Source organism: Ricinus communis, chromosome 9, assembly GCF_019578655.1.
Source record: "Ricinus communis isolate WT05 ecotype wild-type chromosome 9, ASM1957865v1, whole genome shotgun sequence".
Taxonomy (NCBI): Eukaryota; Viridiplantae; Streptophyta; class Magnoliopsida; order Malpighiales; family Euphorbiaceae; genus Ricinus; species Ricinus communis.
In genome coordinates this window covers 5,980,955-5,996,160 of record NC_063264.1, presented here as the reverse complement: position 1 = coordinate 5,996,160, position 15,206 = coordinate 5,980,955, and the positions used below count along the sequence as shown (strand labels likewise).

The following is a 15,206-nucleotide window of genomic DNA, read 5'->3' as shown; positions in this document are numbered from 1 at the left end:
GCCTCGAAGTATTAGTTCAAGGAGGTATTTGATCTTTTTTCCATTAATACCCTATTAAGTGACGTTGACTATAATCTATAGCAAAATCATATTCTAGTCTTTTTCTTATTTTACTTTTCTGGTTGGGCCCAATGGGCTCTAGAGCCATGCCAGGCTTTCGACTAATGAACCTAATCTTTTTCGGAGCAATACAAAATGAACCGAATCAAGCCCAATAAGAAAATATCAAATAGATAGGCGACGTGTCATTATCAGTTATCCAAAAGGAAACACATAGTGTTAATCGGTAGTTGATTCCTTCTGCTGCCCTTTTGCTTTCTTTCTTGTACAACTTCTACATAATATATATATCAGCACTTTCCTCTCTCAATTTAACGACGTAAAATCAAAAAAGAAATCAAAAAGTTCTTTTTAAAAGGAAATGACCGCAAGTAGAAGAAGAAGAGAAGCTGAACCCTTGGTTCCATGTCTATGTTTACTGCTAATATTGGTAATAATAGTTGACAACGTATCAGCCAACTTCTTTAAGCCTTTCAATGTTAGTTATGATCACCGTGCTCTTATCATCGACGGTCACCGTCGTATGCTCATTTCCGGTGGCATTCACTATCCACGTGCTACTCCTCAGGTATTATTACTGTTATTATTCGTAGCTTCAGTATTCTACTCTTGTTGTTAGTTGTTGGTCAACGATGATGACTCTTAGTAAGATGAAACGGAGTCTTATGGATTCTTTAAGTAATTCATATTCCATATTTGCTTTTTTGTTACTGTTTGTATTCAGTTTCGTAGTGCTTGATAAGTGTAGTATTGCAATATTTCAATTTAGTTGAATTCTATTCAGTTAGTTCTTATGTATGGAGAGGTTTTTTTTTTTTTTTTGATCAAACGTATGGAGAGTTCATAATTGCTCGAATTCAGTTCTTTCAACTTTCTTTTTTTCTAAAAAAAAAAAAGGAAAGGTATTTTGAAGGCAGCTTGAGAGAAATGAAATCATACCAAAGTGACTTGATTTTGCAAGACTTTAATTGAACCGTGTTCTTCTTGGAAATGATTTATTCAAAACTAGGCCTTTTAAAGTGTGATTTGGAAATTTTAACAATACAAGAATTCAATTCAATTGAATTATATTTATTCAGTTCTATGTCTTACGCATAGTTTATTCAAAAACAAGGGATTTTAATATCAGGATGTCAAATGAATCTTGTTAGTCTGATAGTCAGAAGTTATCTGGTTCACTGCGAAGACTGTCAAAACTTATCAATTTAATGTTGTTATCCTGTTAAGCGGATAGTAATTGGACTAACTGTTGGGCTGAAATGTAACTAATGATTTCACTATGGAATATTAAATGCAATAGGATGCAACTTTTAAGGATTTGAGAATTTCTTTTTTTCTTTCATAATGTGAAATTGTCATTGATATAGACTGTTGGAATTTAAGTTAATGAGGATCAAGTTAGGTCAAGGTAGGTGTTGGTTCCGCTGACCTTTACTGCAACCCAAGTTTCTTTGTTTATTCAATTTCCAGATTGTGTATCAATGAACCTCTCTCTTTCTAGGATTCATGCTCAGTGGCTTTTTCATTCTTATTTCAATTTTTGGTTTTTGGATGACAAGATTCTCCTGCCTTTCCCATCTTGTCATGTAATGTCAGATGTGGCCTGACCTAATTGCAAAGAGCAAGGAAGGTGGGGTAGATGTCATTCAAACTTATGTATTCTGGAATGGGCATGAGCCAGTTAAGGGACAGGTGGTGTTATTAACTTTTATCTCAGCTAGTTGTGATGCTTTGATCAGCAAGATTCATTAATATTGTCTTGATTTGTCGTTTTCAGTATATCTTTGAAGGACAATATGATCTTGTAAAGTTTGTGAAGCTAGTAGGAGTGAGTGGACTATATCTTCATCTTCGCATAGGTCCTTATGTTTGCGCCGAGTGGAATTTTGGGTATCACCTTCTTTTTCATTTTTATTTTTTTTAAATTTCTTTTTCTGTACATTCTTATGCTAAACTTGTTTTAGATATTAGTTGCTGTCAATAAAAGGTTAATATGATCATGCATATGCAGAGAGCTGGTGTAGGTTAAATGAACATGAAATGGTTCCCAACTAATCTTGAGTTTATCTTTGGTGTCAAGTAAAGTAGTAAAAATGAATAATATTGCGGACTGCTATATAGTGAAGGCTGTTGCTTTACACATTAAAAATTATGTACTATATGCAAAAAACATACATAATTTTCAGTTGAGCTTCTAAAGATCGTAAATGTTTGAGTTTTACCCATCAAAATTTTGCACTAGACTGAGTAGTGGACAAATGAATCCTTGTGTTGTAGATAGTAATAGCTTTGGAGAAGTAACATTCCAAAGCCTTGAAATATTAGAGTGATGTTGCATTCATAATGTTTGTCTCATGTTAAATTCACCATGTCATCTACAAACAACAAAGCATTTTTTCAAAAGATTTCTTCTTATGTTGACTGGCATTGTTTCAGGGGCTTCCCAGTATGGTTGCGTGATATCCCTGGAATAGTGTTTCGAACAGACAATGCTCCTTTCATGGTATGTATAACGTACTGAGTACCCATACTTGGAAAATTATAATTCTTGTTGAAATATGTATAATAGATGATGTAAAGGTTCTCAAAGTTGTATTGTTCAAATTGCATTCCTCACTGTGTTTACATATCTGAACTCAGGATCTATTTGGGGCAATGCAGATTTAGCAATCTTGTTGAATTAGACTGCCACTTTAACATTCGATCACGTTGCCTTTTGGGTCTCCGACAGACCAAGAGAAAGAGTAGAATATAATTTCAAATTTATTCCTAAAATTGGTGCTAGTAGAACCTTACACCTTTCATCTGATCCCTGATTTATACTCTCATTCTTTTTTCCCGTTATATCAACCACTGTGCCTTTTCTTACTGTAATTTTCTCATGCTAGGAAGTGAATGTGTTCAAATTCATATGTATATGCAAATAATAGAATTTGTTCATCTGAGCCAAGAGTCTCTAGGTTGTTAAAGATAGACTTTGTAGAGGTGATTGCAACTTCCTGATGATAGTATGATAGTTAATTTTTACAGGAGGAGATGCAGCAGTTTGTTAAAAAGATTGTGGATCTGATGCGAGAGGAAATGCTATTCTCTTGGCAAGGTGGTCCGATTATCATGTTACAGGTTGCAAGACAAGTTTAATACATAATTTGTGCTTAGCTTAATTAGCTATATTATATGATGTTGAGGCTTGATGTTTGATACCAAATTAAAGGAGACAGAGTAGAATTACACTCTATTCCACTTGATTTTCACATTTCTTGAGTCTTATGGAGATGAATCTCATACAAAGAGAGGGAACTGCCCAAAACCTGGACATCTCATTTTCTTCTAGAGCATGGCATTTGCCTGTCTGTGGGAATTAATTGACCTGATTGAGAGAGATGAGGTCTTGAACCATTATTTGAACCACTAGCAGGTGTCTAGACTTTGAACATGACCTTTGCAAAAATCACAATAATCTTTTTAATAGTAATACAGGCTCAAGCTTTTATTTACCTAATGTATCTGAACATTGGATGTAGTTTTCTCTTTGTTGCAAACCATGATATAACTAGAAAGAGATTTTTTGACAGATTGAAAACGAATATGGAAACATTGAACATTCATTTGGGCCTGGTGGAAAAGAATATGTTAAGTGGGCTGCCAGGATGGCTCTAGGGCTTGGTGCTGGGGTTCCATGGGTAATGTGCAGGCAAACTGATGCTCCTGGAAGCATTGTAAGGTGTTCACCTTCTATGTATGACATGCCTTTATAATTTTCTTAAAGTGTTTTTTTTTTTTAATATAAAATTTCAGTAAGCTCTGTGCATAAAGAATAATTAAAATTAATTGGAATTTGTATTAGCTTTTGTCTCGAAAAGGTACTGATTTATCTGTTTTGTAATTGTTGATGTCCATCATAATTTGTTGATGTCCATCATAATTTACTGAGCTTTTTCATTCTTTCTAAGATTTGGTTTCTCTTTTGCAGATAGATGCATGCAATGAATACTATTGTGATGGTTATAAGCCTAATTCAAATAAGAAACCAATACTTTGGACAGAGGATTGGGATGGATGGTATGGAAATTTGTTATTGTCTGCTATTCAGTTACCAGATTCTATTATTATTTTTCTTTTTTTTCATGTCTCTGAGTTTGGAGTGAGTTTAGCCCACAAGATATTATTATAAAAAACTTTGAATCAACACTTGCTAAAACCTGGTGGAAAAAGATAATATGAAGAAACAAGGACAGCTGCATGGCTACAATTGAAAAATATTTATTGTTGGGATTGCATTCACATGCATATATATGAACTAACCTGGTTTAGTTACAAACTCATGGTTTGGGCCTCTCAATTGGTTCTGGCCTCTAGGCGCATGGGGCAGGGGACAAATAACAGTTGTTACTGTGGCGTGTTGGTTATGATAAAGTACTTCCATCTCCTGAGGCGTGCTTGTATAGATTCATTTCTAGACTTGTACTTGTTTCTTGTTTTAAGTACATTGCTGCAAGTTTATGAGCATGATTCAGCAGTATGAGTTGGCTTCTTGAAGGTATACGACGTGGGGTGGAAGCTTGCCTCATAGGCCTGTTGAAGACCTTGCCTTTGCAGTTGCACGGTTTTTTCAACGTGGAGGGAGCTTCCAGAATTATTATATGGTACAATAGATTACTAAAATGAATGCTGATTTTGATTGGTCAGAACATACATGGTAAAGTAACATTCTGTTCAAAATGAATATATTACGTTGTGTGGTTTGTGGGTGGATTGTCTGAGTTGTGGAGTTCAAATTTCCTGTTAATGGAGCTGAATGAACTATTTAAAAGGAGTGCCTCTGTACCACCATAGTATTATAGTGAAGGCGTTTGTAAAGCCAATAATTGTAGATGCAATCTGCAAAACTATACAAGTGGCAAATGGTTTCATATTCTTCAATAATAGATATTATTATGTTGTATGAAAATATATCAATTAGGTTATTTTAGATTCAGCAAGTATAGCCCATTGATGTACATTGCTGTACTTACAAACATGCTGCGCGGTGGCAGTATTTTGGAGGAACAAACTTTGCTCGGACTGCTGGAGGCCCATTCTATATAACTAGTTATGATTATGACGCTCCAATTGATGAATATGGTAGGTCATACTGGATATATGAAGATATATTTCTGGATATGGAAACAATATTTCAATGCAGCATAAGTTGTTTGTATATGTTTTGTTAAAATATTATGTGATATCTCCTCTCTCTCTCTCTCTCTCTCTCTCTTCACATCTAGGTCTGTTGAGTGAGCCAAAATGGGGACATTTGAAAGATCTGCATGCCGCTATAAAGCTTTGTGAACCAGCCCTAGTCGCTGCAGATTCAGCTCAGTACATAAAATTAGGATCCAAGCAAGAGGTTTGTGCTGTATTTTCTTGGCTTTTTCTATATGGGGGTACTCAAATTGATATTGCATTGAAATTGATGGGTCACCGGAGACATTAATTTCTTTGCTGCCTGGGCTACATCCATTTGCAAACCAAGATCTCCTTAATAGCCTTGGGTTGAGGTCATTGTTCCCAGTGTGAATTGATTAAAAAAAGTATTGGACAGTATACAAATATTGATCGGTCTGGTATTTCTCTTTCTGAAGCTTTGTTTTACATATCACTACTTTCAGGCACATGTATACCGTGCAAATGTTCACGCAGAAGGCCAGAACTTAACTCAGCATGGAAGTCAGAGCAAGTGCTCTGCATTCCTTGCAAATATTGATGAACATAAAGCAGTTACCGTGAGATTCCTTGGTCAATCATATACTTTACCACCGTGGTCAGTGAGTGTTTTACCAGACTGCCGGAATGCTGTATTCAACACTGCCAAGGTTTGATTCTAAATATGATATCCGGCAATCTTTTTTCTTTTCCCCTCAGTCCCTCTCTCTTACATTTATGGAATATGTTAACTGTTAAAGATGATACTTCTGAACATATTAAAATGAAGACGGACACTTTTAAGCCTTTTGCTATAACTCCCTAATTTTCACTTTCACACACTACTAAGATTTTTACTGTTTATTTCTTTTTATTCTTGGATTTTATTATGGATGCCTTCTTCTTCTTCTTCTCCCTCCTCCTTTTCTTTTTCAATAAAATCAGGTTGCGGCACAAACTTCTATAAAATCTATGGAGCTTGCTCTGCCTCAGTTTTCAGGTATTTCTGCACCCAAGCAACTCATGGCTCAAAATGAAGGTTCCTATATGTCATCATCTTGGATGACTGTGAAAGAGCCAATTAGTGTTTGGAGTGGGAACAATTTTACGGTTGAAGGCATATTAGAGCATCTGAATGTGACAAAGGATCATTCTGACTATCTATGGTATTTCACGAGGTACATTGTTGTCTAGTCTTGGATATGGCCACAAACATAAATTCATTTAATGCTACAAGAAAAGTGAACATAATTAGTAGGTGTAACATATTGTTCATGGCTTGTTGTCTGAGTTTGTTTACGTACACCAGCTTTGATTTGATATTTTCTCTTCCTACTTCCATACAGTCATATCTCTCTTTTCACCTGATGAAAATTGCATAAAGATCTAGGCCGAGTCTTCATTCTATCCTGCTCTTTGTTATTATGTGTCATATAGCCCTCTTTCTTATGCAAATACACTGGGAACCTGCCTAGCTATCATGAAATTGAAGTGGCATCTACGAATTATATATGCTCTGTATTCTTAATAGTCTCAAATTAAGGCTGTGGTTGTGGTGCCACCTGCCCAATAAATATGCTGATGAGATTATTATGTATCAATCAGAAGCATTAGTCCCATAGATGTGCGATTGGATTTTTTGCTAGTGAATTGTGTTCAGCAAACATAATTTCTTGCTTTTTCTTCTATAAATTTGCTGATCTCTAATGTGCTGCTCTTTTTCCTAAAAAAAGGATTTTCTTTTTTCACTTTCATCTAAGGCCTTCCTTAATTTAAATTAACTCTGGTGATGACCTACAAAGTTTAGTAATGTAGTATTGTAGAAAATCCAAAGCAAATTCTAAAAATGCAAGGGGAAAAAGGTCTGATAGTAATGACTTCACAATGCTGCTGATGCAATGGCAGCTTAAAAATCTATTACTTAATGGCTATTTTCTAAAATCCATGATATTCTCTTTTATTTTCAGCAATGAGCTCTTTGATATTGCTTTCTTTTTTGATAGAACTGTTACTGATGACAGTTATTCGAGGGATCTTTTGGTCATAATTTCGAACTTTATTTTGAGTCTCAAATTATTATTTTATTTAGTTTCTGTTCCACATTCCGTGTTTGATTAACAAGTCCAAATTATCCTCAGAAATCAAGTTTTTTGTCCTCTCTTTTCTCGTGAAGAACCAAATTTAAGAGGTTATGTCTGTTACATCTCCAGGACCATTAGACCCCTTTGGCGAGGGCATCTTTCTTAAGTATGCTAAATTTCTCATTCATAACTCTCGTAGTGTTCATTATTAAAATCAGAGTGATTGCGAAATAATAACTATATTAGAAAACTGCAATGCTGAATTGTAAGATTAATGCTGTGTTCAAACTTTAAATTGGCCAGTTACCATGTTCAAGAATATAAAATGAAATTCTTCATAACAATAAAATTTTATATAATGAATATCTGCACAATGTTTATTTTAATTTTGAATTAATATAGTGTTAAACAGCCACCAGTTTTTGAACTTTTGCAATATCCTATCTTGTCTATGACTATTTTAACTATAAAAACGTGGTTAGGGGTCCTCAATTCATCTATTAATTGTCTAACATTTACTTTTTTATATTTAGACTCTGGTGACCCTGTAAATGCACTTTTGGCATGTAGAATTTATGTTTCTGATGATGATATTGCGTTTTGGGAGGAAAACAATGTTCACCCTGCAATCAAAATAGACAGCATGCGAGATGTGTTACGTGTATTCATTAATGGCCAGCTTACAGGTAATGTCCTAAATTCTACTTCTTGGGTATTGAGGTTGGGGTGGTGATAATGGTAAATTTTCGACTCAATGGTGAAACTGCTTTCTGATGTATTTCGTAAACATCCTAGATGTTTTAATTGCCTAGCCCACAGGATTCTGCTACTTGTGAAAGAATTTGTAGGACCGGGAAATGCAATTAGTTAATGAAGATTAAATAGCCACCTTGTGAATTGTGATTGGATGAGAATTCATCAGTTTTGGTGTATGGGAACCTTGAAGGAGGAGGAGGTGAGGGCATTCAATAGTAGCTCATCCTCTGAGTTAAAACTAAAGACAGCAGGCTGCATGCCCATACTTCTTAATTGACAACATAATGTTCAAAATGCGCATTTTGTAGATCTTGTGAACAGCTGGTTTCTTTCTTGAGATGGGTTTATTCTTATGCGGCCTAGTGTACATGGGTGGCAATGAAACCCCATTCAGTGCCTTTGTTGGTAATACAATTACTTGGTTTGTATATTATTCGAAATGCAATTACTTGGTATCAGGGAATCAAATAAAACCCTACTTCTGCGGCATTTATGACTGTTATCTTAATCCTTTTTTATCCTTTGAAGTTAAACACGTTTCTTTCTAAATACTAGTTCATATTATTTATTTATTTATGCTATTACTTCTGTTGGAAGTCAAGGCAGCGTGATTGGTCGTTGGATCAAGGTAGTGCAGCCAGTTCAGTTTCAGAAAGGATATAATGAATTAGTACTATTGTCTCAGACAGTGGGTTTACAGGTAAATGGTTTAGAGTTCTTGCCAAAATATGATTTCATGTTCTTTTGATGACCTATAGTACTTGTCTTGAAGATGCTACCTTGCCGAAGGTCACGTTTTTTCATTGGCGCGTACAATAGGCTTTGAATCGGTAAAATTTAGTCGTAGTAAACAGACTGGCAAGGGAGTGATAAGCCTCAAACAGAAACAACAGAAAACAGGATTACTTGTCTGTCAATTTGTCTTCCCCTCTCTCTTTCTAATTGCAGGTGATTTCTTGTTACAGGAACAATTCTAACATTGTTTCAAACGGTAGTGTCAAATAGATATCCATTAGCAGTCGGTTTGGTCTTCTACAATCTGAAACTTTCTTTAATCCTTATCCCGGTAGGTTAGGGAAAAAAAAGAAAGAGGCAAAGCATGAATTTTCTATTCACTACTGGTAATTTGTTAGTTTTTGTTTTATGAATAAGAAAACTTGATCATTATTCTGCATTGTTTACCTGACTCTGGCCTTTGATTCATGCTAATATGTGTCTTAAGCAATGACAGATCTTGTTGGTAGGCCAGTTTCATTATATTTTGCAGCCTCTTTATCTGTTTTCTATCTATTTATCTAATTTCGTGCATTATCTTGTCTTTCAAGGGATCGGTATTAATGACTTGTATATTGCTCATGATGCAGAATTATGGTGCCTTCTTAGAACGAGATGGAGCAGGGTTTAGAGGCCATACTAAGCTTACTGGATTTAGGGATGGGGATATAGACCTTTCAAACTTAGAATGGACCTACCAGGTATATTCTCTCCATTTTGGTAGCAGCGTAAATCATGTAGTTGGAAGTCTCTCTCGCTCTTTCCTGTTGGCTAATTAAATTTGTCTGGTTGAGTAATCCATAGTCATTACCTGCAGCATTGTACAAGTACTATTATATTTGATTCTTGAATGAATTCTGTGAGACCCAATTTATGAATCCCTGAGAGCTAATGCCTAGAACATGACACATCAAACCTCTACATAACTATCTGCTTTGGAAAATTTAATACATCAATTTTTATATCTATAATTAATAATACTTGCATGTAACAATTTATATGATTATTCAGATTCTGGACTTTTGAGTTTTTTTTTTTTTCTATAATTTGCTTCCAGAGTTAAATGAAGAACTTCTTAATCTTCTCTCTCCTAGGATTTTTGGAATTGTGTGGAAAATAACAGCATTTTCTTTCCAGGTGGGACTTCAAGGTGAGAATCAAAAAATATACACCACTGAAAATAATGAAAAGGCAGAATGGACTGATTTGACACTAGATGATATCCCATCAACATTTACTTGGTACAAGGTAAATTATTAGTATTATTAATTTGACACTTGATGATATGCCATCAACATTTTCCGTACAATGACGCTTATTCCAGTTACTAGTATTATTTTTCTATTAATTATCAAAATCCTCATCTAACTTGGTCTTAGAAGATATTTACAATTAACAATTTAGCATGCTTAAAGTTTCTAGCTTACCCTTAATTGTCGTTCTGAACAAGAACAAGAAAAGTAGGTTTACCGAAAGAGTAGCTGGTTTGTTGGCTTCTGTTGGATCCTAGAAATTTTCTTCTTTTTTTTTTTTCTTTTGTGATATCAAAATATCTAGGTTCAAGAATTTTCTTTTTTTCTTTTTGAAATTCTTAGTCATGCACATGTTGCTTTTGTTTTTATCACAATCATGCAGACATACTTTGATGCACCATCTGGGGCAGACCCAGTTGCTCTTGATTTGGGGAGCATGGGAAAGGGCCAGGCATGGGTCAATGACCACCATATAGGAAGATACTGGACTCTGGTTGCTCCAGAAGAGGGATGCCAAAAGTGTGACTATCGGGGAGCCTATAACTCTGAAAAGTGCAGAACAAATTGTGGGAAGCCTACTCAAATCTGGTATACTTCCACTCAAATATGCATATGTGCATGTGCCCACATACGTGTTTGCTATGTGGCTAGTGCTTCATCATTTGGCAAAATTATTAGACTATTCTTTTTCTCCATATTATACCGACGACTGTGAAAATGGGAGGTTTAATTTCGGCTGCTGTTATTGGCCAATGTCCAGGTATCACATTCCAAGGTCATGGTTACAGCCATCAAATAATTTACTTGTCATCTTTGAGGAGACAGGAGGAAATCCGTTTGAGATTTCAATAAAGTTGCGCTCAGCAAGTGTGGTCTGTGCTCAAGTGTCAGAAACCCACTATCCACCTCTTCAGAGGTGGATCCATACAGATTTTATTTATGGAAATGTTTCAGGCAAAGATATGACACCAGAGATGCAATTACGGTGTCAAGATGGATATGTTATCTCCTCCATAGAATTTGCTAGCTATGGGACTCCTCAAGGTAGCTGCCAAAAGTTTTCTAGAGGCAATTGCCATGCACCCAATTCACTTTCTGTGGTGTCTAAGGTACGGTAATTAAAAATTTTGCACCTCAACTTCCAGATTTTTCCTCTAGCTGCTTAGAAGTAGGTTAATGATAATTAAATTTGAAACAGAAAAACATATTACAGCTACTGAAATACTGATGCTTAACATGAATAGGAATGTCCATGCATAATTGTGCCAGTCACGCATCTGACATGCTACGTGAACTTGGTGTGGCATTACGATCCTTCCAAAAATGAAGCATTATGTCCTTATAGCTTCATAGAATGATGGGCAATTTTAGTCAAGTTTTATGTTGCCTCTCTTGTTCTTAACTTAACAAATTGTTTCATACGGGCGATTTATATCTCTATCCCGTCTTCAGGCTTGTCAGGGAAGAGACACATGCAATATTGCCATTTCGAATGCTGTGTTTGGAGGTGATCCATGCCGTGGCATTGTCAAGACATTGGCTGTTGAGGCAAAATGCAGCTTATCATCAAGTGTTGGATTTGCTCAGCATTGATGCCAAAGAACATGGTAAATTGGCATTCAGTGACGTTATCAGCTCCTGCCTGTGATGATGAAATATGTTTTTCATGCCAAATGCCATGATTAGGATTCTCCAAGCCCTGGAGGACTGAAAGGATGGTGGAAATAATATTTATACGATTTGGGAATAATATGATAAGAATGTTATTCAAATGAATAACATGCACATATTAACATGTTCCTCAGATAATGTGCCTGTATAACTGGCCGCTAACCAATTTTAACCACCTGTCGTATGCATAATCATGTAGCAGTGCTCCTTCCATAATCCAAGTTGATTACTCTTCTTCTCTCAAATTGTTGACTGGACCAATTTCTAAGCAATCACAACGGTGCTAAACTATGATTTCTTGAATTCAAATCGAGAACGTTGACTGTAAAAATATTACAGGGCTGGTACACCTTTCGTTTTCTTCCAGTGAAGCTCTATTGTCTAAAACATTACAGTTTGGTAAGGAGTTATTCAGCCTCCTGTTTCAGGCCTGTTGGTTGAAGATTTTAAGCCAGCTTTATGGAAAAGCAAAGGGTAAATGTAAGATAGTATAATTACAAATACCCTCCTGATATTTTTCTTATAACGCACTTTTATCCCTATATTCTTAAAAACAGCACCTATCTTTTCTCACTCAAACTGTTGTTAGTAAGTTTCTTAGCGGAGTGTAAAGTTCAAGAAAAAATACATAATAACTTTCAATTTGATCCCTAATATTTTTTATTTTATATAGCAAATTGGTCTCTAAAATTCCACACTACAGAACACTTCCGTCATTAACATACTTTAATATCTGACCAACTTTATATACTTTGACATAAAAGTTGACTAATATAAAAACTACTTTGTTGAACGGTATACAAAAATGAAGGATGAAATGTGATAATTTTAAAAACACAGAGATGAAAGTGCAAAATTAGCAAACTTAGGAGGTATTTTAAATCTTCCAAATGTAAGATCAAATAATGTCACGGTGATAAGAAAAAGACTGCAAGTTGATGCAACTAAACAGAGTACAATGTATACATTTATAAGGGAAAACAAATACTAGCCAAGACGTTTCACACTCCAGCACCAAAACAACATAAGCTTTAAAGTTCGTTTGTTTTTACATTATAAAGTTAGAAAGCGTTACATATATGCTTTATCCTGTGCATTTTCTATCCAAACCATACGGATAAAAGGAATCATCTTCAGCCCCAAGGAAAGCAACAGCTCTGCTAGAAAGAAAGAGAGGCAGGCAATCAGGCAGTGGTGAGAAACATAAGCTATCACTGACAAAGATTAAGGGTCTGCTACTACGATGGTTTTCTCATTGTTTTTGGTGAATTTACAGCAGAAGAGTTTCAGACCTGATAATTAGTTCTGTGGTTTGGGTTAGCTGCAACCACTTCAGGTTAACTGAAACCTCACTGGAATATTTTTACATACCTTCTTCGAATTTTCATTTCCATGATGTCCATTGGAACGAGAACTTTCAGTCGGTTGGACTGGCACTTTTGCTGGCCCTCCCTGTTTCTCTTCTCTGACTTTGTTGAATATGTGAGTGTACCCATCAGCTGATGCAGGATTAGTCTCGTCCCAATCACCAAATTTTGGAACCGCAGCACTGTGATCAGACTGCCAAACAAAATGACATCATGGTTTGAGATGCTGTATTGGTTCAGAGTACAGAATCTTCCTCTACAACTTGGTAGGAAATAACAGTAAAATAATGCGTGCAAAATAAGGTAAAAGCAGAAAATTCTGCGTACGTTTTTATTTATGTCAGATCAAGTTTGTAGTATTACCTTATTGGGCGCCAAAATTATAAAAATTGTTTGCAGAAAATGAATTCAGAAAGGGGCAGAAAAACAACTAAGCATGGCAGTAAAGATTACTGTAACATTTAACTGGCTACATCCTGCATTTTACTCTTATTTTTCCTACTTTATGATCCCACTGCAAAGCAATATTAGATATTAAATGTTGTAATAGAATGGAAACTAAGAGGCTACCTAAAGAGCCTTGAGTTTTGTCTCTTTTATTCTGCTTTCTTTGGAAAATCTTACATATATTATGGGAAAATGCAGAAGGTGTTATGAAAAAATTAAAAAAGGGTGAGAAAAAGACTCAGAACAAATTACAGAATCATCGCCTCGATTGACTGATCTCAATCTCCTTTGTTGATTATTTCCTCCCTGCTCATGCTTTGACCTTACCGCTTCTTGCCCTCTCTGTGCTCCTATTGACTTCATACGGAAGGAAGAGGTTTGAATTGAAGGCTTGGTAGTGACCGTATCAGGTTTTTGTTTAGGGTCATTTCCTTTAATTTTCCCTGCAGTGTTACCCTTCCTTGCCTTCTCAAAATAGACTGTGTAGGGGACATTCTCTTCAGTTTCCCAGTTGCCAAACTTGGGCACAGCTGAGCGCTGCTGCAAGAGTAAAGGACTAGACAAGTTAAAGAACAAACAGTTAAAATTTACATATCAGGAGGCTCTTCTTTGTATCATGAACAGACAACTTAGGCTAACATATCGTAGTGAAAAAAAAAAAAGGCAAGAAGAGCTTAATTCAGGCAAATCCCAGATCACAAATATATATAGATCATTGATATCAACAATCATAAAAATCTTGACCCCAAAACCAAGTCTTCTACCGATGATCCGATTCTGCCGCTGTTAATACAACTACTACTCCACGAAAGCCAATACCATCTATGAGCTTCTGGAAATTTAACCCGTATCCTATATATCTATGGATAATCAGAAGTAGTTCTAAAACTAAAAAGAATAAAGATGCACAATTTATTGAAAAACAAGAAAGAAAGAAAGCAGCAAACAATTATATACACACAAGTCCAAATTCATTTAACAATTTGGTGAGTGTGTACACAAACCATGAAAATGAGCAAAGAGACTACTGTAAGTGCATGTATAGTTGATAAACGATGAAAGATCAAGAAGAGAAAAGGGGAAAAGAACTCACTGCCATTGGTCTTCAAAGAAGATTATAAGCTTATTTTGAACAAACGCAAACTCAGAAGAGAAAGGAAGAAACAAACAAACAAACAAGAAAAATGAAGCACTTATTGGTTGGCGGTGTTTACTTGAGAAAGTCCGGCAAACAAAAGTACGTTTGGAAAGTTTGCTCGCAAAAGCCAAGAAAGAAACATACCTTCAAGAAACTCTAACAAGAAACTTTGAAAGTAGACTAAGAATAAACAAACAGGCCATTAACCGTTGACTTGCGTCACAAATACTTCTCAACAGTTGACCCTTCTGATTACTCTCATTCTCTGCACTGCTCTATTGTATCCTTTTTCTTCTTAATGTGTTTTATTTTTAACACTTTTTGTGGTACTTCACTATCATTGAACTGCAGTAATGTACTGTTCTCTCCATGGAGAGCTCCCTCCAAAAGAACAATAACAAAAGCTGTGTCATGGATACATACAGTTATAGCAGTTGTGTTAACACTGGAAAGATTCCCCGATGGGACACTGCCT

At 35.6% G+C, this 15,206-nt stretch overlaps 2 protein-coding genes across 9 annotated transcripts; one reads left to right on the top strand and one right to left on the bottom strand.

The window, feature by feature from the left end:
• The first annotated feature begins 282 nt into the window (after positions 1-282).
• On the top strand, positions 283-12,024 carry LOC8280619 (beta-galactosidase 9). Of its 4 annotated transcripts, none has more exons than XM_002518005.4 (19): positions 283-628; positions 1,657-1,752; positions 1,838-1,950; positions 2,497-2,563; positions 3,091-3,183; positions 3,636-3,779; positions 4,034-4,122; positions 4,601-4,706; positions 5,097-5,184; positions 5,328-5,449; positions 5,712-5,915; positions 6,190-6,422; positions 7,896-8,011; positions 8,684-8,781; positions 9,446-9,556; positions 9,993-10,103; positions 10,491-10,696; positions 10,869-11,217; positions 11,561-12,024. In XM_002518005.4, exons 1-19 carry the CDS (start codon positions 422-424, stop codon positions 11,699-11,701), a joined length of 2,694 nt encoding a protein of 897 aa, XP_002518051.2. In that variant the 5' UTR covers positions 283-421; the 3' UTR covers positions 11,702-12,024. The 4 variants fall into 4 exon arrangements, with proteins under 4 accessions (XP_002518051.2, XP_015574069.2, XP_048235150.1 ...); XM_048379193.1 differs by having other exon boundaries at positions 491-628; positions 1,620-1,752; XM_015718583.3 differs by lacking the exon at positions 3,636-3,779.
• A 672-nt stretch (positions 12,025-12,696) lies between these two features.
• LOC8280620 (RPM1-interacting protein 4) lies at positions 12,697-14,874 on the bottom strand. Of its 5 annotated transcripts, none has more exons than XM_048379196.1 (4): positions 14,808-14,874; positions 13,846-14,133; positions 13,151-13,339; positions 12,697-12,936 (listed from the first exon to the last, which is right to left on the bottom strand). In XM_048379196.1, the coding sequence occupies exons 1-4, from the start codon at positions 14,871-14,873 to the stop codon at positions 12,913-12,915; spliced, it is 567 nt and encodes a 188-aa protein (XP_048235153.1). In that variant the 5' UTR covers position 14,874; the 3' UTR covers positions 12,697-12,912. The 5 variants fall into 5 exon arrangements, with proteins under 5 accessions (XP_048235153.1, XP_048235154.1, XP_015574064.2 ...); XM_048379197.1 differs by having other exon boundaries at positions 13,846-14,130; XM_015718578.3 differs by having other exon boundaries at positions 14,687-14,869.
• Positions 14,875-15,206: the final 332 nt, after the last annotated feature.

Bases quoted from the DNA above. Each gene is read 5' to 3' on its own strand.
- LOC8280619 (XM_002518005.4), top strand. From the start codon at position 422: ATGACCGCAAGTAGAAGAAGAAGAGAAGCTGAACCCTTGGTTCCATGT. The intron at 1,951-2,496 runs GTATCACCTTCT...GCATTGTTTCAG, and splicing joins TGCGCCGAGTGGAATTTTGG to GGGCTTCCCAGTATGGTTGC. The intron at 5,450-5,711 runs GTTTGTGCTGTA...CACTACTTTCAG, and splicing joins AATTAGGATCCAAGCAAGAG to GCACATGTATACCGTGCAAA.
- LOC8280620 (XM_048379196.1), bottom strand. From the start codon at position 14,873: ATGTTTCTTTCTTGGCTTTTGCGAGCAAACTTTCCAAACGTACTTTTG. The intron at 14,134-14,807 runs GTAAACACCGCC...TTACTCTTGCAG, and splicing joins TGTTTGCCGGACTTTCTCAA to CAGCGCTCAGCTGTGCCCAA. The intron at 12,937-13,150 runs GTATGTAAAAAT...TCTTTCTAGCAG, and splicing joins GAAATGAAAATTCGAAGAAG to AGCTGTTGCTTTCCTTGGGG.